The sequence below is a fragment of the Lynx rufus genome, unplaced genomic scaffold (genome assembly GCF_022079265.1).
Source record: "Lynx rufus isolate CCGP_SWC_20201006 ecotype Redwood Valley unplaced genomic scaffold, mLynRuf1.p SCAF_5, whole genome shotgun sequence".
Taxonomy (NCBI): Eukaryota; Metazoa; Chordata; class Mammalia; order Carnivora; family Felidae; genus Lynx; species Lynx rufus.
Window position 1 is genome coordinate 77,196,986 of NW_025814867.1, and position 27,703 is coordinate 77,224,688.

The 27,703-nt window shown below is 41.7% G+C and overlaps 2 protein-coding genes across 3 annotated transcripts in view; both read right to left on the bottom strand.

Moving 5' to 3' along the window:
- Positions 1 to 24,745, bottom strand: part of IGF2BP2 (insulin like growth factor 2 mRNA binding protein 2) — a 158,768-nt gene extending 134,023 nt beyond the window's left edge. For both annotated transcript variants that reach the window (XM_047099321.1, XM_047099320.1), the window contains exons 1-2: positions 24,520 to 24,745; positions 22,877 to 22,937 (exon numbers count right to left, since the gene is read on the bottom strand). In XM_047099321.1, the coding sequence (XP_046955277.1) occupies positions 22,877 to 22,937; positions 24,520 to 24,697 (239 nt within the window). In that variant the 5' untranslated portion in view covers positions 24,698 to 24,745. The remainder of the gene's footprint in view (positions 1 to 22,876; positions 22,938 to 24,519) is intronic.
- Positions 24,746 to 24,986: 241 nt separating this feature from the next.
- LOC124527203 (basic proline-rich protein-like) lies at positions 24,987 to 27,466 on the bottom strand. Its single transcript, XM_047100423.1, has 2 exons — positions 27,377 to 27,466; positions 24,987 to 26,093 (listed from the first exon to the last, which is right to left on the bottom strand). The coding sequence occupies exons 1-2, from the start codon at positions 27,464 to 27,466 to the stop codon at positions 24,987 to 24,989; spliced, it is 1,197 nt and encodes a 398-aa protein (XP_046956379.1).
- Between the last annotated feature and the right edge of the window lie 237 nt (positions 27,467 to 27,703).

Sequence of the window (27,703 nt, forward strand, 5' to 3'; positions counted from 1 at the left end):
TTTTCGCTAGCTTCCCAGAACTCTATCTGCTTGAGTACCCATCAGGAAGCAGGCTTTCTACTCCAGGGTCAAGAGCGGCATGATACAGACAGAATTCCTCATCTGTTTCCCCAGTCAATATTTCAACTACTTAAAGTAACTTTTATGGAAAGCTTCCCTTGCTGGGGACAATTACTTATATTAACCTATTCAATCCTTACAATTCTGGGAGTAAGGTGTGTTCTTGCTCACATTACAGGAAAAAAGAGGGAAGCTCAGAGAGGTGTTCTATCAAGAGCCACACAAGGGGCACCTAGTGACTCAGTCGGTTGGGCATCCGACTTCAGCTTAGGCCACGATCTCGCGGTTTGAGTTTGAGCCCTATGTTGGGCTCTGTGCTGACGCAGCTTCGAGCCTGCTTCAGATTCTATGTCTCCCTCTCTCTCTTCCTCTCCCCTCCCCCTCCCCGTCTCTCAAAAACAAATGTTAAAAAAAAAAAAAAGTCACACAGGTGCTAAGGAGCACAGCCAGATTGAACTGGGTGTTCAGGCCCCAAGTCCAGGGATCCTTCCACCACACCATTCCCCCATACTCTCACCTCCCAATGCCAACTGGACCACCCTGAAGAGAATATCTGAAGTCTCTCCCTCAAAAAGCAGGCCTTAACAACTGAACAACTTATGGCTTTTCAGTCAAATGTGAAGTGTACTGATCATTTCTTCTCTTACCTTTATTTTGGCTGAGAGGCAGAACTTTGAAGGAACTAAGGCCAAGAGGAGAAATCTTAGATCAGTCCTTTCGTTAAGAAGAGCTTTTCAGGGATAGAAACACCCACATTAACTACCTCCACCAACAGCAGACGGTGATTGGATCCCAGTATTTTTATCCACCCTCAAGCTTACTCCTGATCAGTCTACTGGTAGAAAAGGCATCCATCCAAGACTTCCTTGGACATTTTTAGAGACCTAGCCTATGTGAATCTTTCCTCTCCAAATTCTAAGAGTGCATACAAATAGTGTTAATAAATATTTATTACATAATAGATTCAGGAAACTGTGTTTACCACAACCACATGCATTTTTCTATGGCCCTGAGACATGTGGGGCAATCCTAGGTTGCACACCACATTTATGATGATTTTATTGGACCTGGAGCATAATATTATGATTTTAAATGACCACAGAGGTTTATAATTATTGTATCATTGATTTTATGATATATTATTGGTCCCATCTATGATTTATTTGATGCCAAGGCCTTGATCAGGAAGTTAACACCCAAATATGACATTATTCCTGTGGGAAAATACCACTGGCATAAAAACACTTGCTTTTTTATTAAGGCAGTGACATGAAAAGTAGGGACTGCTTGCTCAATGAGACCCTGATAAGCAAAATATAAATGTAAATTTTTCTTTAGGTGAAAGAAGAATTACTTTGGATTTATTTTTTAAGTTTATTATTATTTTTTAGTAATTTCTACACCCAGTGTGGGGCTCGAACTCACAACCCCAAGATCAAGAGTCACATGCTCTTCCAACTGAGCCAGCCAGGTGCCCTGGATTTATTTTTTAAGAGAGCTGCAGAGGATAATGTGGAATAAGTTCCAAATTTCTGTCCCACCCCTACATCACTGGTTCTCAACTCTAGCTGGACCTCAGAATCACCTGGGGGCACTTAAAAAATAGGTATGTTAGGCCTACCCAGGCCAAATAAATCAGAATTTCTGGAGATGAGCTCAGGGACTTCATTTTTCAAATAAAGCTCCCCAAGCAGTTATAATACGGATCCAGGGTTCAGAACAATTGACCTATACCAGTGGCTCTTAAACTCAGTGCATCGGAATCACGTAAAGGCCTTGTTAAAACACAGATTGTTGGACCCACCTAGGAATTTCTGATTCAGGAGGCCTGGGCTATGGTGGAAAATCTGCATTTCTACCAAGTTCCAGGTGATACTGATGGTCAAAAGACCACACAAAAGGACTGCCTTAAAGTTTCTCTAGCTGAACAATATTCTAAATTAATTTTATTCTAAATTAATTTGATGATTAATATATTAGACCACTCCTCCATACGGTGAGATCTAAGATTTTAGAAAGGCTTTCAACAGTGCAAGCCAAAGAAAGGATTTTCTGCTTAATCATCAGTTACCACAGATAACTTAGTTTATCAGAATGTACCATTCCCTAAGCATTTGAGTTACTAAAGTTAAACCAGGTTAAAAATCGGACAATTCACTTCTATCATTAGCAAGCACCAGCTATGTGATGGCTGGGCACACACCGTGAGTAAGTCATTATTTCCTAGAGCAGTGAGGAGACTATCAGACAGGCCTGCTGTGCACACAGGTAACTACGCTGTCAGGCTGGTGACGGCTGAGGAAATAGTGAGAACCTGAGAGGAACATTTCAGAAGGAGCTGGGGGATCTTTACACAGAGAGGACCTTACACCTGTATCTTCAAGGGGATCGCCCAGTTGCCAGTTTTCCACTGCCCAAACAAATTTAACAATAGCAGTGCAGTGTACTTCCTGCCCCACGAGGGTGCACCTGGACTTTGTCCCTGGGCATTAGAGGTGTGATCAGGAACTACAGGCTAATTTTACTACCAGCCTGAAGGCAGATTCTATGGTTTATCTACCTTTGTACTTTTTACAACAATAATTGCCTAACACACAATGCCTCACACATAAGTGTGGATGAATACCTGGGAGTAAGTGATGAAAAAATGTAATCTGAAAGGGAAACCTAACGCACCCAGGGATGCATACAGGTGGGGTGGGGAAGGTGGGGGTAGGTTCAATTTCAGGTTGAGAGTCTTGCTCTCTTCCAAACTTAACACACCACAGACATCTGAGAAGTATTCTTGACTAACCAGAAATATGGTAACCCGTTAAGCTGGTACAGGGATAGTAAGGGCGAAAAGCAGCAGTTTCCTCGTGGTTTGCTTCTGTGAATTTGGAAAGAGTAAGACTCCTCCAAACCTAGCTCATTAATGTGGAGACTGAGGGCTGGCTTCTTCTGCATCCTATATACTGTGCCCTGCACTCTGGCTAAACACACAGTAGGTGCTCAAGTAACGCTCTTCTGAGTTGAAATAACTTGAATTCCTTACTGAGTCTCAAAAACGTTTTTTAAATTATTGGGACATTATGTGACATTCACCTGAGGTATTGAGAGCTGGCAGGCAGTGAATTTCAAAACCAAATGCAACATCACCAACTAGGTATGGAATCCCTCTTACCCACCAGCCAGATTGAAGCACTATCAACAAAGCTTAGGTCTCTAAAGACCCCCGACAGAGAAAATATCCAGAAGTAAAAGCTTTTCTCAAGATGAAAACACCCACAAACACTTTTTCATTGCTAGAAGAACTGAAATGAGTGTAGAAGTTAAACACCGGAAGTACCCTTTGGAGTGTTGATGTAGTAGGGGTTAGGAGACCACAGGCTCTATACCTCCCACTAGAACACAACTCCCAGGCAGCCTCTTCTACTTAACAGCTGAATATTGAAGGTTATCATCCTATCTCTAAAAATGTAGCTTGCTAGGCTCAATCTTAGAAGTTACCCACAGTATTTCCTTCAAAACTAAAATGTATTTAAATTTTACCTGTAAAGGTAGTACAGAATCAAATGTCAAATGATCAAATATTAATACAGCCCCCAGGGGCACCTGAGTGGCTCAGTCGATTAGGCTCCATCCAACTCTTGATTTTGGCTCAGGTCATCATCTCACAGTTCAGTTCATGGGATCCAGCCAGCACCCCCCCACCCCCACCCTCCCCACCGCCCCGTTCTGGCTCTGTGCTAAAACTGAGGAGCCTGCCTGGGATTCTCCACCCCCCTCCCTCCCTTCCTCCCTCTCTCACTCTCTGCCCCTCCTCCAGCTTGAATGTATGTGTGCACACTTTCTCTCAAAATAAATTTTAAAAAAAATTAAAAAGAATAAAATAGCCCCCAAACTAAAGTTCTATTGGATACTTTAAACAGCCCCCAAATTAGGGGCACCTGGGTGACTCAGTTAAGCGTCCGACTTTAGCTCAGGTCATGATCTCAATGTTTGTGGGTTCCAGCCCCACATCGGGCTCTGCACTGACAGCTCAGAGCCCGGAGCCTGCTTCAGATTCTGTGTCTCCCTCGCTCTCTGCCCCTCCCCCACTCACTCTGTCTCTCTCAAAAATGAATAAATGTTAAAATTTTTTTTAATATTAAAAAAGCCCCCAAATTAAAGTTCTATTGGGTTATTAGATTCTTCTTGATGAATATTAACCAAATAAAAGTACTGAAAGAAAGAGGTATTTCCATTTTATTAAAGTGTAATTACTCTGATCAAAATTACCTTCACTTTCTGGCAATTAAGTGACACAGGACTGCCATGATTTAAATTGAACTCTCTTCTGAATGGATGGATTTTTTAACCGCTTTTTGTCATGTGAAAATTACAAAGGCATCATCCTAAATTCTTCTAGAACAGGATAATACTCAGATATTAAATTATTTGCATCTCAAGGGCACTGGAAACCTACAAAAAACTGAGATTATATTATAACCCACTGAAGAGTGAAATGTCATGAATTCTAATTGTTATAGCACAAAACTGGAATCTACTCTACCTTTTTCTTAAAAAGAGGGGAAGGGGTGCTTATTCAACCAAAGAATCAATACAAACAAGATCATAAGAGGGAAATTTAAAGTACTCAAGAGTATAAGCTATTTAAACACATTTCAGAAGTATTTACATATAACTGATATGATGAATAGAAATCATTTTTTATATTCAATAAAAAGGTCTGATAGGACTGCTCTTTAGCAAAATTTTGTTAGTTTACTCAGGTTGCAATACTTAATTGAAGATAATATAAATTTTTAAAAAATCTGCCCATTCAGACATTTGATGAATTATCATTGATCTTCCCTAACCTGCATCAATGAAGCTTCAATGTATTTAATTCAAACCATAAACTCAGGTTGAGAATTGAACAGCAATTCAGAAAAATTGATACTTCTGTTTTCAGAGAGGACCCGATGCATCTGATGATGAAAAATGCCCAACAACATTCATTCTACATTATGTGGTCCCTAGGCTGTTAGACACAATAGTGAATGTCTGAGGGTCAGATAACAACTGAATTAGCCCAGAAGCACTTCTGAAAAACCAGGACATGTAAGTCTCCAAAAAACACACAACCATACACAAGGGCCACTACACATACCCAGGGACATTCAGAAGAATGATGTCCTAACTGGAACTATATGGACAGCTCTTATGTTGAGGTGTTTTGCAGGTAGAGACACCCACATGGCTCTGTGAGGAGCCAGGCTCCATCACGTGACCAAGCAGGAAATATTCTCTTTTACCTGCAATTCTGCTTTTCTAAGACTTGGAAAACAAACCAACTGGAGAGGTAATTTGAGGAGGAATAACTGAGATTATATGAGATCCAAGCAGGTCATCTGAGGCACTTCAGCCCCCTAGATGGCTTCTGACTGTTTCCCTCCTCCCTCTTCCCCGGGCTAGGATTGTAACAAGAGGATAAGTCACTGAGGAAGAATAAGAAAAAATACGCTTCTTTGGGCAAATATCTACTGGCACTTAAATATTACAAAAATAATAAAAAAGGTGTAGAGTTACATATCACATTGGTCCTCTGAGCTCCCAGAATTGTTCATGCTCACCTTTAACCTCCTAACTCTTGAAGATGACAAAAATCTGAAATAAATCTTAAACTTGGTCCTTCCACTGAAGCAGTTGGGGGGGGGGGTCCTCTCTAAAATCTCTGGAGAAAAAAAATTTTTTAATGTAATCATCTGATTGTTTTGTGAAAAAAAAATACATCAAGATTTTAAAATAAGGAGGGGTCAAGAACCCACTCAGGGACAATCCTCTCTCAAAAAGGATAACTCAGAATAAACTTTGTTTAACTAGAATATACAGTGTGTAAAAAATTCAGTATTTACCCCAAAGGTTTTTTTTTTTTTTTTAACAACATAAAAAGTATCTATCTTTCCTAGAGAGCAGTAACTCCTAAAGGACCCTAACACTCCATAAACCTCCGTCTACACAAATTTAGAAGGAAAGAACCAAAATAACTCCTCACTCCACACTATCATGTTATCAGGACCTTTAGGAGAAAAGGTTAAATGGGTTATGGGAATACGCAATGCAAGTAAAGTAAGCACCAAGATTCAATGAAAATTTAAAGATGGGCCTATTAAAATACCATATTTGACTGAAGTCATAGGACATTCTACAGGCAATGTTGATAGGATTGCATGAGTTTAGCAAGACACTGCTACAGAGTGAACCCTTCAGCACCAACATGGATATGACTAACACCAAAAACTGTATCAAATTTCCTCAAGAGATAAATGTATAATAAAGGTAGATACCAAAGATCTGAAGGCCTGATGTTCTGCATTTTTAGTGGGGGAGAGAATTGGCCTTGTCTGGTATCAAAGTGACCACTGCATTTTGTCTCAGAAAGATTTACTCAGATTTGGTGTGGTAAATAGCATATTTCTTAGAAAACCAATGATTTTAAAGAAGGGTAAATATATTTTCCTCTTGTAGACTATGGCTAACCACAGTATGGCACAATTTTGGAGAAATCAGACCTCACCCATTACAAAAATAGCAAAAAGGCTATTTTACTGCTGGCAGAAAAGTAGCTAACATCTTTATTGATACAAGAACAGGGTTTTCAACTTTTCAATTAAACATTAAAAAACTCAGCTCTTTCAGATAAATCTGAAAGGAAAAAATTGAGTTGCGTTTTATAAAAGAGAAAGTAACTCACTCTTTAGGGGAGAGAAAAGAAAGAGTCAAAAAGGCCGGTGGGGGGGTGGGGAACACTTCGGGTTGAATGTTAAATATACGATCCCGTCTAAGTAATGTGAACAGTCTGGGCCTCAGATCCCTAATCTGTGAAATAAGGACAGTAGTGTCTTCCTCACCCTAGAAGGTGTTGAGAAAAATTAAATAAGAATTATAAAAGGATTCAGTAATCCACAATTGTTATTACTGGTGTTTTATAAGGAATTCATTTTATTCCAAAAGGGGCTGAGTATTAACAGAAGGAGATTATTCTCCTCAGTATATGCCCCAAACTAAGCAAGTCTCTCTTTGATTTGTTGACTTTTCCTGATTGACTTAGTTAAATCCTAGATGCTCCCCCCAATGATTCCCACCTCTCGGTATTCTCTTTTTGAGTAACTCCTTCTCACTGAGCGTGGGGTAGACTAGTGTCTCATGTCTGACAAACAAAATAAGGCAGAAGTGCTGATGTGCAACTCACTGATTAGGTGGTACAAGGCAGTGTGGGGTCAGCTCTCTTGGGTTACTCTTGCTGCCATGCTGTGAGCAGACCTCAGGAGAGGCCCATGTTGTGAAGAGCTGAAAGCTCTAGCCAACAGCCACAGAGAAACTGAGGCCTTTCAACAACCACATGAGCGGGCTTGATAGCAACCTCATGAAGGATGCTGAGCTAGAACCACCCAGCTAAACTGCTGCCATATTCCTGACCCTCAGAAAATGTGAGAGATAATAAATGTTTGCTGCTTTAAATTGCTAAGTTTTGGAGTAATCGGTATGCATCAATAGATTACTAATACAGAACATCTGACAGTATCTTGTTTTGCAATTAACATTTAAGATCATTCATTTCCTTGGGTATGAATTATCTCAGCTATTGGTAAATTCTGCCATTTTTTGCACTTGTCTATTTTTTCCCACAACAACTTCAGATACTGTCTGCTTAACTTGATCATCTTTGAGTTACTACATAAAAACACAACTTAACTTGCTTGTATCTTCCTACTATCTTGAAATAAGAGGACTGCTATTTCTGTGTTTTGGTTTGTTTTTGTTTCTTAAAAAATATACATAGATTTTTCTTCTATTATTCCGGGCAGTTTTTTTTTTTTTTTTAAGTAGGTTTCACACCCAACACGGGGCTTGAACTCACGACTCCAAGATCCAGACCCAAGACGAGATCAACAGTCAGACACTTAACCGACTGAGCCACCAGGCACCCCTCCCAGCAGATTTTTAATGTAATTTAGGTTGGAGAAAGAAATACCTAGAGAGGAAGTTGTATTTTTGTGTAATCACACTGAGTCTAATAATACTAAGATTAACCCACCCTTACTTAATTTTTTTAAAAAGACTGATTTGCAAAACTTATTCTGGTTACACCAAATCTAAAGTTCTGCTTTCCAATACTCATTTTGCAGTCCTGTACAACTGTTCTTTGCAGCATACCTCATGTTTTTTTTTTAATTATTTTTTTAATGTTTATTTATTTTTGAGACAGAGAGAGACAGAGCATGAACGGGGGAGGGTCAGAGAGAGAGGGAGACACAGAATCCGAAGCACGCTCCAGGCTCCGAGCTGTCAGCACAGAGCCTGATGCGGGGCTCGAACTCACGGACCGTGAGATCATGACCTGAGCCAAAGTCGGACGCTCAACCAACTGAGCCACCCAGGCTCCCCACATACCTCATGTTTTAAAGGGCCTTTGTACCTAAAATGCCCATGAAGATTTCATTCCACTTAAGCCAAAGATTCAGTACAAAGACTGAAAAACCCATTCACAAGAGTAAAAACTTTGAACTGCTATTTCTCCCTGCCCTCAATTTGAAAATAAAAAGAAGAAATAAAAGCAAATTATTAATGATACATTATGGCTTTAATTTTTAAAACTTGAAAGATATTTAATGAGCAGCTCATTCCACTTTTCAAGGCATTCAAGCTGCAGCAGTGGAATTAAAAAATAAGACAAGAGCAAGATCTCATGGAACTTCAAAATGGTAAGGTTCAAAAGACCAGTCCAAAAAACAGAGTTGGCTATTTTAATGGAACCGATGACCATTCGATCCTTTACAAATGAAGGAAGCCAAATGAAATCCTGAATTCCCAGACACCTACATGTCACTCTATTGTGCCTTACCACAGATGAACTGAGAACTCACATTCTCCAAGACATGTACTTACCTCACCATTATAGTGACTGCTAATGAGCTATTTCATTCATGTAAGTTTTAGAATAAAAAGACACATTTTTAAAATGCTAATCCAGGGGCGCCTGGGTGGCGCAGTCGGTTAAGCGTCCGACTTCAGCCAGGTCACGATCTCGCGGTCCGTGAGTTCGAGCCCCGCGTCAGGCTCTGGGCTGATGGCTCAGAGCCTGGAGCCTGTTTCCGATTCTGTGTCTCCCTCTCTCTCTGCCCCTCACCCGTTCATGTTCTGTCTCTCTCTGTCCCCAAAAAAATAAATAAACGTTGAAAAAAAAAATTTAAAAAAAAATGCTAATCCAACTGTCCTAGCAGCTTTTTTGTTTTGTGGTGGTTTTGTCTGTTTTTTGGCTTTTTTTGGTAAGGTCCCTTAGGTAACTGGTAGTTTTCATTTACTGTGGCCTTAATGAGTATTTACTGCACCCCGGACCTAGAAGCAGCATCCATATGGCTTTCAATTTCGTCAACTTAAATACAAGAAAGTGCAAGAGTAACTAAAACATTTTTCAAAATATTTAAAAGCCCTACTTTTCAGCACTGAATTTTCCTGCCAAGTACACTCTATGCTTTAAAACTACCTGCCTTATCCTAGATGTTCACTTGCAGGCAGAACTCAAGTTCTTACTTAAAAAAATGTTTGCCAGACATATGAGAATCATATTTTCTTAAAAAGTGGTTTAAAACATTACCTACAGTTGGCCCAGTGTTTAACTGGAGAGTGTATAATTGAAACTTATGTGGAAATATGTTCCTCCAATTATAGGAAAACGGGGACTAATTTTTTCTCATGAACAGGCATTATGAAATAGCATATACGTTAAACTAAGATTGTCACATATTCAGCATACATACATTCTAAATTTACAAAAGGATTTCAGGGGTGCCTGAGTGGTTCAGTTGGTTGAGCGCCTGACTTCGGCTCAGGTTGTGATCTCACGGTTCATGGGTTCGAGCCCTGTGACCTACTGACAGCTCGGAGCCTGAAGCCTGCTTCGGATTCTGTGTCTCTCTCTCTCTCTCTGCCCCTCCCCTGCTAGTGCTGTCTCTCTCTTTCTCTCAAAAATGAACATTAAAAAAAAAAAAAAAGGATTTCAGATGATTTACTATAACAGAAACACAATAAATTATTACATAAAATTAAAAGTATAAGGTACTTTATTTTTTTATTTAAAAAAATTTTTTTAACGTTTATTTATTTTTGAGACAGAGAGAGACAGAGCATGAACGGGGGAGGGTCAAAGAGAGAGGGAGACACAGAATCTGAAACAAGCTCCAGGCTCTGAGCGGTCAGCACAGAGCCCAACGCGGGGCTCAAACTCACGGACCGCGAGATCATGACCCGAGCCGAAGTCAGACGCTTAACCGACTGAGCCACCCAGGCGCCCCAAAAGTATAAGGTACTTTATAATGGAAAAAAATTATTCCAGAAAACTAACTAGACTAAGGATGGTTGCTGCAAATGAGCTCCCAAAGAGCTATCATCATCATTAGATAAGACATACAAGTTTAACCAGTTTATGAAGAGAAGAACTTTTCCCTCTCACTCCCAGACAAGCCTTAAGGGTAGGAGATACTAAACATAATGGAGAGAGTCTTCAACAGTATTTTACAGAAGTTGCAGATTTTCATGGGCAGAGGCTGCAAACCAGCAAGCCATGGGCCAGATTCAACCCACAAGTTATCATCTTTTTGACCCTCACAGTATCTACAAAAATGTTTGAATTGTTGCCAATATTTAAGATAAGAACTCTGACTTCCAGCTTCTTTTGAAAAACCAGGTTTGAGAACACTGGCCTTACATTTCCACATGGTAGTAGCTGGCTGAAGCCCACTGAAGAGATAGCCATCCTGTACTTCATAGAAACCGCTCCCCTCACCACCCCTTATATCACCTGCCAGTATTTGAGTGTGGATCCCGGTAAATATATGGTGGTTTCTTGTAACAGTCTTACAACAAAACTTGGATATATGATGTGACATCAGCAATCTTCGAAGACCAGTTTTCAGGAAGCTGGAACAATGGAGTACAGTGCAAAGAGCAGAGCTCAGAGGGGAAAGCCTCCATGTGCATGTCTGTCTGTCTGTCTGTCTCTCACACTCACTCTCTCTCTCCCTCTCTCAGCATGAAAACCATCTAGGAGGCTCTTTAAATAACACAGAAAGCAAAGTCCAAGGACTTTAAGGACTGCCCCCAAGAGTCCTTGACCACAGGTTAAGAAATCACTGAGAGAATAATATATATTGTTTGAAGTAACATCCTGTTTTTGAACAAGACTCATGCATGCAGAACTGATACTGTGCAAGGATGTATTAGAGTATAATGGTTTATGTCCTTTCTGACTTCTTAGGAGTCCATTCGAACCAGTCAAAAATATTTTGAAGATCACTGCTTCATACCGAGAACCACACCATATACCTTGCTTGATACCATATCAAGTAGGAATGCTTTCTTGAAGAAGAGGCAGGTGGGCCAACCTGCTTCGACCTCCTGAAGCAAAAACTTGTTGTTAATGAGTGAGTGGGTCCCATGTTACTAGACCCATCACTCAACAAAGTCAGTTGACGCTAATGGCTCTGTTGAGAACCAGAGTGCAATCATTGGCCAAGGAGCTCCCTAGAAAGTTCCTGACGGGCAAACATTCTGTGCTATTGATTGTAGAAAAATCCAAAGATTTAGTAGTCTGGCATGCAGTTGGCAAAACAAACATTTGTTACTAAAGCAAAAGTGACAGGCCATTCCACAGAAAGTAGATTCAGAAGTAGCAAAGGCAGGGTCTAAACTTTCCTCAAGAAAGAGCTTTGGATCTTCGGGAATGCCTGAACAAGGAATGGATTCAAGGCCCAAAACTATATACTATATGACAGATAACTTTCAAACTATTTCTCAAAGTGGCAAATCCCTTTTCTGAACCCAATTCTAGACTGAACTCCAATATATAAAACAGCAATGAATGTAGCTGTGTTCTGATTGAAAGGTAGTTAAGAAGCCAGGGTCTCCCAGGAACATTGTCCACTCCTTCCTTCTCATAAATTTGACATCTCCTCAGAATCCTAAGGCTTTGTGGAACATACTGTTAAAAGTACTGCCATAAGGAATAAAAGCACTTTGGCTTGGAAATTTTTAAGGCTGTAGTGTTAACATCTTCACCATAATCATTACATTTGAACTCAAGCCACAAATTTTCAATATCAAAATTGTTGTTTTGAAATCATTATTGAAACAGACATGCACAGCAAACCATTAATACAAAAATCAATGAGCCAAAGAGCTAACTCTTCCTTGGCAAATCTCCTAAGACGTAAAAAGAATTGTATTAGAACCAACCACCTGTTCCCAGTCTTTTAGAACCCTTAAAACAAAACGCTGGTTTCACTTACCTACTTCATAAAATTAAATCCCTACCTTCTTTATTTAAAATAATTGAATAACCAGCACTTTTGTCATCTCAAACTTTTTGTGAATAAAAAAACGAATGTAAGTTTTTAAAAATATTAAGGGGCAAACAAATAAAAAGAATATTCACCAACTAGTATTTCAGTTGAGGAGTATCTACTCCTCAGAGGGAGACTAAATCCTACGTTTCTGAGCTTAAAACTTGGTTTCTAAAGATCCTTGATTTTATCATCTTTAGCAGCAGCACAACTCAGAGTTTTCAAAAGCTTATTTTAAAAATTCAGTGTCCTTTATTCAAAGACATTACTATTAGTGTGAAGAGAAAGGAGGAAGGAGTACAGTTAGATCTAGGAGAAGGGCCAGATTATTTATGCATCCACAAATTTTTTTTCTATCCTTCAACAGTATTCAAAAAATAAAAAACAACAAAGAAGGTTTCCCTTTATTTTTTTTAATGTTTATTTATTTGAGAGAGAGAGAGAGAGAGAGAGATACACAGTGTGAGCGGGGAAGGGACAGAGAGAGAGGGAGACACAGAATCCAAAGCAGGCTCCAGGCTCTGAGCTGTTATTGCAGAGCTCGATGTGGGGTTCAAACCCATGAACCATGAGATCACAGTCTGAGCCGAAGTTGGATGCCCAACCAATTGAGCCACGCAGGCACCCCAAGATGTTTTCCCTTTACAAAGAATAAATACAATTGCACTTCAGTGGGGCGGGAAAGTAGCCCAAACTTTCAACACTGGGAAATTCCTTCCCAAACTTTCAACTCCTCACAAAAAGCCAACATTTGACCCCCACTACCACTGAGGAATGTGTGTGTGGGGTGTGTGTGTGTGTGTGTGTGTCTGTCTGTCTGCCTGCCTGCCTGCCTCCTGCACTTTCCGGGTAAGTGTATGCCACAGAACCCATACATTCCAACACATTGAGCAAGCGCACACATGCCTTCCTGGCTTCCCCAAACCCAGCCACCTAGGGGGCACTCAGCTGGAGGCAGGCCTACAAACCAAGCACCTTCCAGCCCTGCCCAGCCATCCTCACAGAAATGCAAAGAGGAAGGAGAATGAGAGAGAGAGAGGAAGTGGCCAGTACAGGGCCTCATAGAAAGAAATGCAAAACCTTCTGTGGGGCAAGCCAGCCACATACTCCTAGAGTTTTTAAATGTCAAAGAAAAGAACAAATTGCGTGAGATTTCCAGTCCTGCTGTCACCGCTGGAATCATTTACTGTCTTGTACACACTATCAGTGAGTACCAGTCTTTCCCCATGCTCTGGAATTAGAGAATGAACAAGCTACACGACACTGTTCACTCAGTCACCTGTGTTCCTATGGCTGCCTATCTCCTGTCCTCCTTCCTTTCCTCCCTCCTTTCTTTCTTTCTTTCTTTCTAACTGAAGAGGTTAAAGTGCATTTTTTTTCAGTGTTAAACTGTCTAATCTTCTATCTCCTACTCTCTCAAAGATGCACATTTTACTCCAAAATCTTATCCACACAATGACAAGGAAAACATTCATTTCTCAAATATGCATTGTTAAAATCACAAAGATCAGGAGGGACTCAAGTAAAAGGTCTCCATATAACACAGTTAGTTACAGCCTGTCCTCACATGAGCTTTTTCAAAGTATCTTCTATTTTGTGAATTGGCTTGAGGTTAACCTGTCCACAGAATCCCGGTTCAATTACATTTTTTTTTTTTTTTGGTGTGCTTTTTGAAGGCAAAGAGTAAAGAGAAGAGGTAGCAAGTTAATAGAAAGGTCTTCTCTGATAACATTTTAAGCTCTATTAGAGGTTCTTGACTGAGAAAACTCATTATTTTTATTTTTAATTATAATTAAGTTCGTAAAATTATGTTATCAAAAAATAACATCTATATCTAGATGCACAACTCTTGCATATCTATTTCATTGATAGTATGATTGTAACTTCCACCTTGTTTACCTAAAACAAAGTCACCAATGTACTGTATAGTAGGTTTCAGTATTGTATCAAAAAGAACATATAGATCTTCCTACTCCTTGTGCTTTCACTGTTTCCAGGTGTCAAAAAGGTTTAAAATTTTCTAATGTTAATAAGATGAATCATCTTATGAAAAGCAATTTGTGAGAATCCCCCATTTTCCTTCTCTAAGCCATTTTTATGTACAGATAAAAATGAAAGCATGCCAAACTTTGTGCAACATTCTAGGTCCTAGACAAAAAAGGCTGTATTTTTCAGGATTTAAAAAAATATACTTGAGCCAAAGGCATGAATACAGACCTCTCCCCACAATGCATACATTATGGCTTGTCTTTTTTTTACACTTCATTTTCAACCACAATGATTTTTTAAAACATCTATCTTTTATAATTACTAATGCCTCTACAGTAAGACTACTTCAGAAAGTGCCCTCCAATTACGACTAACACTTTCAGTTGTTTCTCAATTATATTAAATTAAATATATAGTGGACTTCAGCCTCTTATCTTCCTCAGCATATCTGTTGTATACATGTAGATTTTTTATTCTGCATTGGGAAAAATATACAAAGTTACCCTGTGACCTATGCAAAATTATCACAGCTCCTGCTGGAGGAGTAGTGCTGTTACTATGTTCCAATTAGGAGGCAGGAAAGGTAATAGGGCCACTGCTTCTTTGAAGCAAGCAGGTTTTGTCAGGTGAAAGGAGGGGCTGCTTTTGAGTCAGAAGCTTCACAGCCCTATCTGTAAAAGGGATGAGGTACAGATCTTCCCCGGCTGTGGTGAGGATAAAATAAGATACACATAAGGCCTGGTGTAGCACCTAAGACACGAGCTGCTTTTTATTTATTTTTTCAATATATGAAATTTATTGTCAGATTGGTTTCCATACAACACCTAGTGCTCATCCCAAAAGGTGCCCTCCTCAATACACATCACCCACCCTTCGAGCTGCTTTTTAACTACTAGTTACCTTCCTTTGCCCATTTTCCAAGTCAGAACTGCACAGAACATGCAACACCCTACCCCAGACTATACTAACTTAAAGAAATGGGGGGGGGGGGTTGAAAATAATCTTTTCACCTATTGTTTTCTTGATCATGCCTTCCTCCCTCCACCACCATATAAATATGATAGTACACAACAGTTAAAGGAAACAAGAGGATAAATACAGGAAAAGTTTACAATTAAGGGGAAATGGACTGTACCTAACATGCTTATTTAGTATATGTTTTTGAGTGATTATGTCATTAATGAGGAACTCTGAAAACCTCATGGATGCTGTCCTACTAATACTCATTCCATCCCCACGGAGAAGCCAAAGGCCAGATTCTGTACAGAAACTGAAGCAGAGAAACACCAAATCTAGGGAAAGATCTGACAGTTACCAGGAAAACAAACCAGAACACAGTCCTGACCTCCAGCAATGGGTTGGTTAAAACCTGGGAAGAACCCACCCAAGCAATTCCCTGAGCTAGACTTTCCTTTTCCACATGGCTTCTAGTCTTAACCAGGGCTACAGCTCACTGCCTAATGCGTGCGGCTCAAGATGTCGAGAGATACATCTTCCCTGGCAGTGTTCTATTTCTTAACACAGGAATGCAGCCACTGAAAAAAGCAATGTAACAACAACAACAACAATAAAATCCAACCCCATTTCTGTCTATGGGCAAGCATGGTGATAAAAGGAGGTAATGCTGCTGTTAATGTTTAAATTGACTGTTTCTAATTATTTTTTTCCTAAAAAAAAAAATAACAAAGTACAGATCATTCAGCATGATGTAAGAGTAAGATTGTTGCAAAGGGTCATTCACAAACAAATCTATTTTCAGTTATTTCCATTACTCTTGAATGGCACCTTTTGAACCATACAACACTTAGATTGACTTTTTTAATTTAAACAAGTGAAGAAAAAAAAGTCTCAGCACTGTGGACTGAGGATCAGAAGACCTGGGTTCTAGCCCTAGCTTTACTATTTAATGGGTATGTGTCCTCAGGCAAATTATTAAATTTCTCTGAAACTAAGTTTCCTCATCTGAAAAAGGGGATGATATTAATTGTCCCATCTTCTTCCCATTATTATTTGGAATAAATGAAATAATGTGAAGAGGCTGGGACATCATCAGTATTATATGAATATAAGATACAGGCACATAAAAAATATGTGTATCTCTCTGCGATAACAATAGCATTATTCACATATCAATGCATGGAATCATGAAACCACCTTTCTGAGCACATTTGAAACAAAAATTAAAAATCCAAGCTTCCCCCTAAGGCACACATTAATTATATGATAATGAGAAAAACTGAAAATACCATTCTCACTGCAATGGTCCCATACATATTTTCCTGGTCATTAGGTAACAACATTTCTTATGATATAGGTAAATATCAGAAAGTCTAAAATATGCATCAGAACTCTTTTCATTTATTGGACTTATTAAAACACCTCTTTAATGAAATGTTCTTGAGAGTAAACAATTCTAACTAATGTTCACATCTTCAGAATAAAGTATAGAACAGATAAATAGTAAGGAAATCCAGGAATAAATGAACAAAATGTATCTCAAAAATGCAAGCTTATTATGCAGTGAGAAATAGAGGCTTGGGAAGGAGACATGTATCTATTAAATGATGGGTTAGCTGGGTTAGCTTTTAGATTTGACTGCCTGCTATGAGTGCAAAAGCATCCATTTTCTCTGGTCTACTTAATCTTTACCTCCATATGCCACCAAACTTTACACCAAATTAAAGAAATAATTACTATATTCTCCCTCATCTTTAGAAGCCAAAGCACAACAGAATCTGAATTTTTCTATAAAAGAAAATAATTTTTCTTCACTATTTTATGGAAAGACCAAAGTACATGATCAAAACAGGAAAAGAAAAACCTTAAAAATAATGCTTTGAGCACTCTGCAATTTTGCTGCCCAAAATAGAACCCATAGAGTCCATGCCACCAAATGAAAATTATAACTTTGTAAGCATGAAGTTAAATTATAAAGTAAAAGATTTTAAAAAATATTTTAATGATGATAACTGGGAGGAAGCACTGTTATCTTTACTAGTAGGTGTTTGTTGTTTATTTGCTATTATGTTTTTCTTCAGTGATAGTGTTTTGAATGACTACCCAAAGTAATTGGACTTGAATTTCAGTGTAAAAAGGATAAACTTTGACTAATAAACTATTTGGGCATGTTTTGTTCAACAGAACTATCCCATCCTTCAAATTAAGAAGTCAATCATAACTTTTGAGACATGATGCTTTTGACTAAAAGTTTTAGGAAACTGGTTTAAAAAACTGGCTCAGCCAAGTCACACTACTCTGTTCTTCAACGCAGAAAAGAACAATGAAGACACGTTGGTGGCATTTAAGTGGAATTTTTAAAAATGTATTTTGAAACTTATAGTTCAACTTTTTTAAGTCTCCAAAGAAACCAGTCTAATACTATGCTTCTAATGAAATTGATTCCGTCAGAGTACTTGTTATGTAAAATAATCTGTCTTCCACAGTATAGAATTCCTAAGTGAAAATGCATATTCAAATCTTTAATTTTCTATCATTTATAAAAATGGCTCATAGATCATCAGAGCCTTCACAGAGTCACTGAGCTAACTAACTCTACTAGTGAGAAGGGATATCCAAGCAAAAGAAAGGAAGAATAGATTGTGCATTGGATGGTCCTCCCAGCAGCAAGCTCACTGAAGAAGCCACACAGGTACCTGAGCCCTGGCTTCCACAAGGTTAAGCACCTATAAGAGTCATGCATCACTCAAAGCAAATACTGATTCCCTTTGTCACAAAGTTCAAACACCTAGCAATTTTCATTTGCCCTGTCAAGACTGAAATCCAGAGCAATCGTTGCTCAGTTAAAGATTTCCTTCTCTTCCCTCCTGATACCATCTGTCTGAAACTACTGTCCCCCACAAAGCACACACGCACACAGACACCCATGTGCACACACCCCACTGAATCACAGAGATGACACACTTAGCTCAAATAATATCCTCTCACAACTGGCCAATTGCTCATCTACTTTTGAGAATTCCATTAGAAGACTTGGAAGAGTGATTCAGCGATAGACAGCAAATATTTAGAAAGCTGAGAAGTATCAAATATGTGTAAATAGTTCCTGTAGAAATCTGAGTTTCAATAAATGTGCCCAAGTTCCTATCCTTTTATGCACATTTCAACATCATTTACATACCCCCCCACTTGAAAAACTGGATCAACCTCCATAAAATAAAAACATTTACTCAAAATAGTGAAATGTTGATTTTGATATGCAATTAGTTCCAAACTGCCTAATGTCCTTTATAAAAACTCTTCTTAAAGAAAATACATTATATCATTACGTATAAAAAGTGCTACAAAATATTACTAATCTTCTCTCATCTTTATGTAATCTCAGGTTAAAATAATAAAAAATAAACCTTTGAGACCATCCCTTACTGGTCATCTTATACCCAGCTATAATTACAAGGAAATATTATTTTAAAAAACACAATTTGACAAATGCATCACATATCACCAAATCACCTTTTAGAATTAATGTTTATGTAGCCATTTAAAACTTTCATAAATTGCTACAATACAAATTTAAAATGGAGATGAATTTGACAAATTGGAAAATCAAGCAGTACATAAAAACTATTTTGATTTGTAGATTTCAGTGGCTTTTAATATTTAACTAAATAAGGTAAAAACATCAAATGACCAGTTTTTTAATATTTGTAAGCTTGAATTTTAAACCTACACTACCACCTGAATTATCAACTGTTTTTTTTATTGCTTCTATTTTAATTCTAATACTTATCTCTTAAAGGTTACAAAAATGTGTAATTGTTTATGGCATAGCCTAGAACCATATGAAAAAATTATCAGCCTTTTTTAAAATGGGAAATGTAATGTCCAACTCAAAGCCAAATTAAAGTTATCTTACAGTTTGACATGTATTTTATATTAATATACATTATATCCACACATGGAATCTATTTAATTAAATTCAGGCATCAATTTTTAATTCAACAAATTCTTTAAATAGAAGCCTACCATATAATTTTAACCTAAAAAAATCTTTTCAAAATTAAAAATTGATGCAGCAAAAGCCTTTGTTGCAGGAAGGGCTTGAGGTTGGATGGGTTTTTTTTTGTTTTTGTTTTTGTTTTTTTTCTTTTTGGTATTTAATTCAACTATACACAATGTAGTACATACAAGAAAAATACAATTGAGATACTGTTTTCTTTAACATTCCTATAGGAGACTGAATTCATTTGCATTGGAGACAACACAATTACTGATTTTTAACTCATGAAAGACAAATTCATAGCTTTTTCCTACACTATCTCATAGTATTCACACCATCTCAGTGAAAGCATGTCTATACCACTTGGTTACTTCCTAGCAGTGGGCAGAAATCACATTTTTGAAAGTTTTGTTTCTCACAGAATCATTCAACTTTAGTTACAAAGCACATTCAGGTTAGCGTATGTTCTCGCTCCAAACAATATACGTGATGTGGGTGCATGTGTGTGTATGTGTGTGTGTGTGTGTGCAAGTGTGTAGGTACATATACAGATATGTACATATATATTTTTTTCCAACTAAAAACTCAACAAGAAAAATGAAATTTCTGTCAAGGCATTTTCCACAACTTTTAACAGATTTTTAAAGCAATTTCCAGTTTCTTCCTCTTTAAGCAATCTTTGATTCATATACACTACCAAGAAATATGAATAGAGAAAAAAGATCCAAAGATTTTTATTCAGCAGAGCCTGAAACCAACTTAGAAAGTAAAAAATAGGTGGTGTGTCTATGATTTACATTACAATAATTCGCATCTAATAAGAATGAAACACATGTGCCAAAAAGAAAAAAAAAAAAAACAAGAGTTTTCTACTTCTGATGACCCCGAGAATATAATGGTTATATAGTCTGTCTACTATAATAGCACATATAAAATGATGCTAGAATGACATTTAACAAAAGACCCAATTGGTAAGCAAATGGCATGCCAATAATTTCATAACTTAAGATAAAAACATCTCCTCCCAAATTATCATTAGCTTTAAAAAGTCTATTTGGAATGTAAATACTAAAACTCATTCCTGAGAGCAGAAAGAAATCAGAACAATATAAAGAAAATGAGCACTCAGTTGTTGAATGATTTTTAAGTAAGCAAGCAATGAGGATGAATTGTTTTCTTCACATTTTCACTTCAACTAACACAAAAACCACATATAGAACTGACTTAACGCTGACAAATTTGCTTCTAACTTGTTAAATTTCATGGAAGTGCAACAAAGGAACACCAAAATAGTCACCATATAACATAAAAGCTTTGGTTTCAAATGTCACAGTACCCTGCTTTTTGAAAGCCAGCACCGTGGTAGTGCCCTGTACATGAGAACATACAGCTGCTTCATCCCAGGGGTCTGAGCTCAGTACACAACACCAGTCATTAGACATCTCTCCCTTAGCCTGCAGAACAAGTAACTAATTCCTGCATTTTAAACCAATAAAGTAAAGGGGGAAAAAAAAGAGTAAAGCCATCCAATCAGAAATGATGCAACCCTCTAAAACAGCAGCTTATGCATACATTTGGTATGTCAGACGTCTTCAGTGTAGTGAATCATACACAGCGCATTTTAATCTACCTCCTAGGTATTTTATATTGCCCACATGTTCAAAGAAATCTTGTACTAATAAGGCTGTTTAAGTCCTAGTTTGTTCTTTATTTAATTAATACTAAAAATTGGGGACATGCTTTTAATTCTGAACTCTTACATAAACACAACAAAATTAGTTAAATGACACTCTGGCTAACAGCAAATAACTCCTGCATTTTGAAAGAAAAAGTTTAGAAGAAGTATACTTGTGAGAAGTCTTAGGAGATGTTAGTAACTTTAGTATTTTACTTACATTGCAACATGAGATAATGCACTTCATAACATGAAATGAGACACCAACTCACCAAAGTTAAAATTCTAGTGATTTTTTTTTATTAATTATAACCCAAAAAAGGACTCAGAACAGCTATACAGCCAATAGAATTAGGCATTTATAGAATAATAGCCCTTCAAATGTTTTAGGTGGTTCTTTCAAACCTTGTTCAATATTTTCATCAAATTTTCAAGTGTTGTAAAAGATGAGTGATTTAAATTTCTTAATAAATACTTAATACATCAGAAAGCTTCAACTTGGATTTCTCAGGTAAAAAAAAAAAAGTACACACACACACACATATATAGAAGTATACAAATTTAGAATACTTAACTGAAAAACCAATCAGCTACACATTACATCTGTTCCTAGAGAGAAAAACTAGCTTTATATTTCATTTGAAACTGCAAATCATAACTTTTGCCTTTTTTTAAAGGCATAAGCTTTCTGATACGCCACAATCATTTGCAAAGAAGATATTCTGTTGCTTAGTTAAAATAAAAGTATCTGAAAATGAGCCCACAGTTTTTTAAAACCTCTTCAACAAAACATCTAAGTATTTATAAAATTATTATGGTTTGTTTTAGAATCTATTTTATCCTGGCAAAAATCAAGTAAGTGGTTGCACTGTTGAGTATCAGAAAATGTAAAGGTGGCAAATCAAAGACTTAAGAGTTTTCAGTCCAGCTACTTAATGACTAATGGTGAAGAAATGTATGTGAACGGGATATAAACTAAGTTACAACACATGGGAGAAGAAAAAAAAAATCTAGAATGAGTAATAAAGGGGCCCAATTTAAAGTCCACAATAAGCTTTAAACAAAGATGTTCTCCCTCATTCTCTCCTCACAGAGATATTTCTCTTGCAGGCAAATCACTGTGGAGAAATCCAACTTCCACAAAATTCTTTACTCCTTCATTAACAACAGTGCCCTTAAATGTAGCTACAGAACTCATAGAGATACTTGTTTAGCTTCAAACATATCTTAAAAGCAACAACAACAACAACAACAAAACGCTCAGAAGCAATATTCAGTAGTCTCAGGGACTAAAAAAGTCTGGCTTTTTAACTGCCACCCATTCCAAACAACCCACTTCTTTACAATGCTATGCAAAATACTGACCTCTTACTGAATTATTTTATTATTCAACATTAAGCTATCTAAAAAAGAAAACTAATTAATCGCGAAGTTTAGTTAAGCAATTTAGTTGACAAAGTAAATATTTACTCTTAACATCTCACAGGAAGTCTTGACAAGCATTTGTAGCCACTGTGCTGGGGGTAGGGGTGGGAGTGAGGGGGGTGGGAGGCAAGTTTTGATAAACAAGTTTAACGGTCCCAGCGAATTTCACACAGCTAGAGTTCGCCACCCCCCACCCCCCAATAAGGCACCAGATATTTTCCAAGTACAGTAAACACCTTATATAATGAAAGTAAAAAATCTAACTTTCTAAACTACGTTATCTCCACCAACAAAACAAACAAAAGCAGTTTTTTAACTATAAAAGCACATTTTTAAAAAACTGAGTGTACTGTGGTATTTATACGTTAAGCCCTATCACAAAATAACTAAGCAAAATATATTTACCTGAGCTTTTTAGAGACTGAGTAATCAACTTCCATGATTTTCCCATGCAACTCCACTTTACCTTTAAAACAGAAATTAAAGCACTCAGAACCTTCCTTAGATCAAACCGGCGGGGGTCTAGGAGGGGCACGCACAGAACTCCACGCTCGGGCTCCGCCTTCGGGCGCCCTCAAGGGGTCTCCTACCGGGCTCGAGCTGGGCAAACTTGGTTGCCAGTGGGAAGCAAGGTGGGCGCCCCGTGTCTCGGGACGAGGTGGGAAGGGCGCGAGCCCGGATCCGACCCCAGGTATAGCTGTGGGTGGCATTACCGGAAAAACAAATTTAATAAAGAGCGGCGCCAATTTGAAAGGATGAGCTCATTTGAAACTCAAGCTGCAGGGCTGGCGCGGCCCCGCTCCTCTCCCGGCCCCCACCTCTCCATTCCGCTAACCCGGGCCCCGAGGGCTCCGCTGCGCTCCCCTCCCTGACTTCTCCACCCGGTGGCCCGGAGAAGACGCACCGAAGCCCCCCACCCACCTCCCCCCACCCCGGAGCCGCAGCTGCGAGAGCCCAGTCCCGGCCGGCTCCAGGGTGTCACCTTGGCCTCGCCGCCGCCCCGCCCCCACCCCGCGCACCCGTGGGGAAGGGTCTTCCGCCGGGCCGGGGCTCGGGGGGCACAGGCTCCCGGCCTTGGGGCGAGCGCGGCTCCGAGCGGTGCGTGTGCGAGAGGGAGAGTTGGTGAGTGCGCGCGCGCGCGAGTGTGTGTGTGTCGCTCTCCGTCTCCCGTCTGGGCTCCAGCGCTCTCGCGGGCCCCCCGGTCGCCTCTTTCCCGGTTCTCAGCCCGGGCCCCCACCGAGTTGAGACAGGGCACCTCGTAAAAAGGTGCTTCTGGCCGAGCGGGAGGCGGGGGGACAGGCGGCGGAAAGCCCCCAGCCCCGAGTTCTTCTCAATAAAATCGGACAAAAAATTCAGAGAAAAATAGGAGCGCTTGAGAGACGAGCGAGAGGGGACTAAGGTTCGGGAGAGGACCGAGAGAGATGTGCCGTCGTGCAGGGATTGGGTTGGGGGAGTCCCGAAACCTTGGAGGGGATCATCAGGGTGGCGCCGAGGGGGTGCCGAAAGTGGGGGACCGCGAGGCGAGGTGGGGAGGGGGCTCCAAAGGAGAGTGCGGCTCAGGGGACGCCAGAGGGCGAGAGGTCCCGGGCACGAGGCAAGGATAGGGGTAAGGTCCGGTCAAGAGAGAGAGAGATGCAGGATTGGAAGGGGGTCCCTGACAAAGGGGGTGACGCGAAGGTCAGGGAAGAGAGGGAACGGGGGTTCTCTGAGGATGGGGGTGGGGAAACTCTGGAGAGCAGCCCGGGAGCATAGGGAAGGAGGGGTGCCCCCAGAGAGCGAGCGAGCCCCAGACACCCTCGGAGCGGCACGGGGGTCGCCCCAGGGCTGCGGCTGGGAGGGCAAGGGGGGAATCCGGAGCGGTGGGGGGAGGGGAGCGGGCCGTCCCAGGAGCGGGCCGGCGGCGAGAGTTGAGGGTCTGGTGCGTGGAAGTGAGTGTGCGGGCGCGGGAGCCCCCGCCGGGCGCCGCCCGCCGGGCTCGGCCTCCCTCCGGGCGCCGTCCCGGCCTGAGCTGGGCGAGGCGGGGGGAGGGGGCAGCGGCGACTGCTCACCCGAGAGGGTCTCGATGGCGCGGATGGCCCAGTTCTGGTCGGGGTAGTCCACGAAGGCGTAGCCGGACTTGAGCAGGACCTGTCCCGCCAGGGGCAGCTTCCTGTCCCCGAAGAGCTGCCGGAGGTCGTCGGCGGTGACGGCGGGGCTCAGGTTCCCGATGTAAAGCTTGTTCATCATCCGTCTCTTCCCCGAGAGCCCGCGGCTCCCCCGGCCCGGTACCCGGCGCTCCTCGCCTCCTCCGCTGCCCTCGTCTCTCCTCCTCCTCCTCCGCCCCCCCTCCCCGCCCTCCGCCCGCCCGCCACCCACCCCCACCCTCAGCCTGGCTCCCCCCACCGCGGCCGGCCCGGCCCGCCCGGGGGCAGAGGCGGAGGCGGGGACTCGGCGCGGCTGCCTCCTCGGGGCAGAGTCCCGGGCCGGGCGGCGGCGCGCGGACAAAGCGCTCTCTCTGCCTCCCTCTCTCTCCCTCTCAAGGCGGTGGCGGGAGGAGGAGCAGCGGCGGGCGGCGGCAGCGCACCCCGCGTGTGTCTGTGTGAGAGTTTGTACGGGCGTGTGCGCAGCCGAGAGTGAGCGAGCGAGCGCCCCCTCCCCGCCCCGCGCAGCCGAGCCCCTCGCCCCCCGCGCGGCTACCCTGGCTTCTGCCGCCCGCCGGGCGGGCGGAAGCGGGTCGCGGCCCGGGGCTGGGGCTCCCGGGCGCCAGAAGCCCGGGCGGGCGCGGCGCGGAGGCCAGGCGTGCGGCGGGGCGGGGAAGGCGCGCCCCGGCCGCGGGTGGGAGTGCACGAGGGGGCGCGGGGGAGCGGCCGCCCGCTGCAGGCGTGGGAGGGAGAGGGGCCGTGAGAGAGCGTGGAGAGGGGTGTGCGCAAGGTGGACCGGATGTGAGAGTGCGGCTGCCAGGGCCCGCGGGAAGGTGTGTCTCGGAGGTGAGAGGCGAGGGCAGGCTGGGAGACAACAACTTTCGCGGCGAGTTGGCCGCGTCTGGCGCCCTGCGCGGTCCCGGGCGGAGCGCTCGCTCGGAGACCCGCTCCTCGCCCGGCTCTCCGGGGGGACCGGGCGGCGCGTGTGGTCGAGGGATCGCGGACGGGGGTCGGGACGCCTGGGGCCCGGGACTGTGCACCCTGGAGAAGTTGCCGCCAGCCCTGGGCCTCAGTTTCCCGGCCCGTTGGGGGAGACGGAAGGCCAGAGCGTAGTCACGTCCCCTCCGCCCGCACCCCGTGCGCCCGGAACCCCGCGGCGGGCGGCAGCCTGACGTTGGCAGCTGCTCTCTATTCTGGGAAGTGCCGAGGGCTTCCCGAACGGCCGCTGCGAAGCCAGGTGGCGGGTGGGGAGGCCAGCGGGGAGGGGGTAGGGGCTGCGGCCAGGAGGACGGACGCTTGCTGCTGGATTTCGAGGCCGGGTTCGGTCCCAGAGCAGGGGTGGTGGGAGGCGAGGGTGGCTGGAAGCGGAGGCGCTTGGGCTGTGTAGGAGTTCCCCAACCGCTGGGAAGGGCCCGGAGAGGAAAGAGGTCCTTCCAAGCGGAGGAAACAACGTGACCGACGGAAGAGGCAGGGTTGCGTTGATAGCAGCCCGAGCCGAGGGGCTAGGGAAGGAGCCAGAAGGGCTGGAGGCGGTTGGGAGTTCCTGGGCCCGGCTGGAAGTCTGGTGGTTAGAGCCTAGTCCCAGCCAGGAAATAAAATTCTGCAGGGAAGAAGAAAATTGGCAGGATTCAGTAGTGAAGAAAGGGCAGAAGATGATTCCAAGATCTGGACTTGTGGGGGCTTTAGTGGGGGTGATGGCTTGACGAGAGAAATAAGAGTTTTTGGGGACGTTGGGGGGGGTCTCTTGGTGAAAATGGAACAGCTTCAGATCTCTTGGCTGGGTTGTGATGTACTGTCTTTCCTAAGCTTTTCTGTTAACCAAGGGGTAGGAGGGAGCACGGCTTGTTTGTTTGTGTTGTTTGTTTGTTTGTCTTTTTAAAAGCATGTTTCCAGGCCCCTTTCTTTGAAGACTGACTGTGAGCCTGGAGTTTGTATTTTCCTTAAGTACTCCCAGGTAATTCTTGTTTGGGACGCCCTGGCAGGTGGAAGGCCTATAGGCTTAGAACTCAGACCTTCCTCCTTTCTGCCCCCAGCTGTGTGGCTTAGAACGTTCCAGCATCTGTGAGCCTAAGTTTCTTCATCAGTAGGAAGGAAGGAAGAAAGAAAGAAAGAAAAGAGAAGAAAACAACCAAATCTTGAAGGGCTGTTTTGAAGTCCATATGAAAGATAATTGAGTAGGGTGTTGAGACAGTGGCAACACATTTAATGCTTTTCTTAGGAGCTGATGAGCTTTAAAATATTTTCTTTTGGAGAGGGAGATCTCCTTAAATAATTCGTTGTCCAGAGGAGAAAGAATGGATACATTTTTACCTAGATATTGCAGTTATTTGAATTCTGGCTTTGCTCTCAAATATTCTCAAATTTCCTCTCTCTAAAAAAGGATTGGATTTTACTGCTCCTGGAGTGGGATAAACTGAGCGTAGATGCTTTCCTACCAAAATGTACTGGAGAATCATAAATGAAAACTGTGTGTATATAAACCTATGCAGACCAAGAGGTAATGATCTTCAGATTATTTACACAGATGCCCCTAATTGGTATTTATTTCCAATAATTCAAATTTGCATCTTCTAAGAGAAATGAGAGTGGCAGGGGTACTTAATCTTGCTCTTCTCTGAAAGGTTAGTAAAGCTTTTTTGTTGTGGAATATTTTCAGGCATATCAATTCCTTGGTCCTACGTTTGCAAAACCACAAACGTTTTAGCATGGATTCTGTAGCGGGCAGCAAGGATCTAAAGATTCTTAGCCAAGGTGGCTTCTGGTGAACTCTTTCAGCATGTTTCACCTGGTCACTTTGAAAATTGTTTCTGAGAAGTAACTGTTCACTGCTATACTTTGTGTCTTCTGTCATGCCAGCATTTTGTAAGGAGGACATGTTTCCACCATCCCTCTGATTTGTAGCACACACAGTTTCATATCCTAGAATGCAGATTTGCTCTTTCACATGGTAGAGAACAGGACAGCCTCAACTTGGAAAAGCAGAAATCCAGAAGTCATTGCCCCTGCCTGACAAAACTTTATTTTCTCCTGAGTTCCCCTAACTTATCCCCTCCTAGAGAGTTGAAATGGAGATGAATCTAGACTGAACTTAAGCCTAATAAGCCAAGATTTT

What these genes read in the sequence shown, in the direction of transcription:
- LOC124527203 (XM_047100423.1), bottom strand. Translation starts at nt 27,466, where the DNA reads ATGTCCTCCTTACAAAATGCTGGCATGACAGAAGACACAAAGTATAGC. An exon ending in ACAATTTTCAAAGTGACCAG is followed by an intron (nt 26,094 to 27,376) that starts GTGAAACATGCT and finishes CTCCTTCCCTAG; the next exon opens with CCCCTCGGCTCGGGCTGCTA.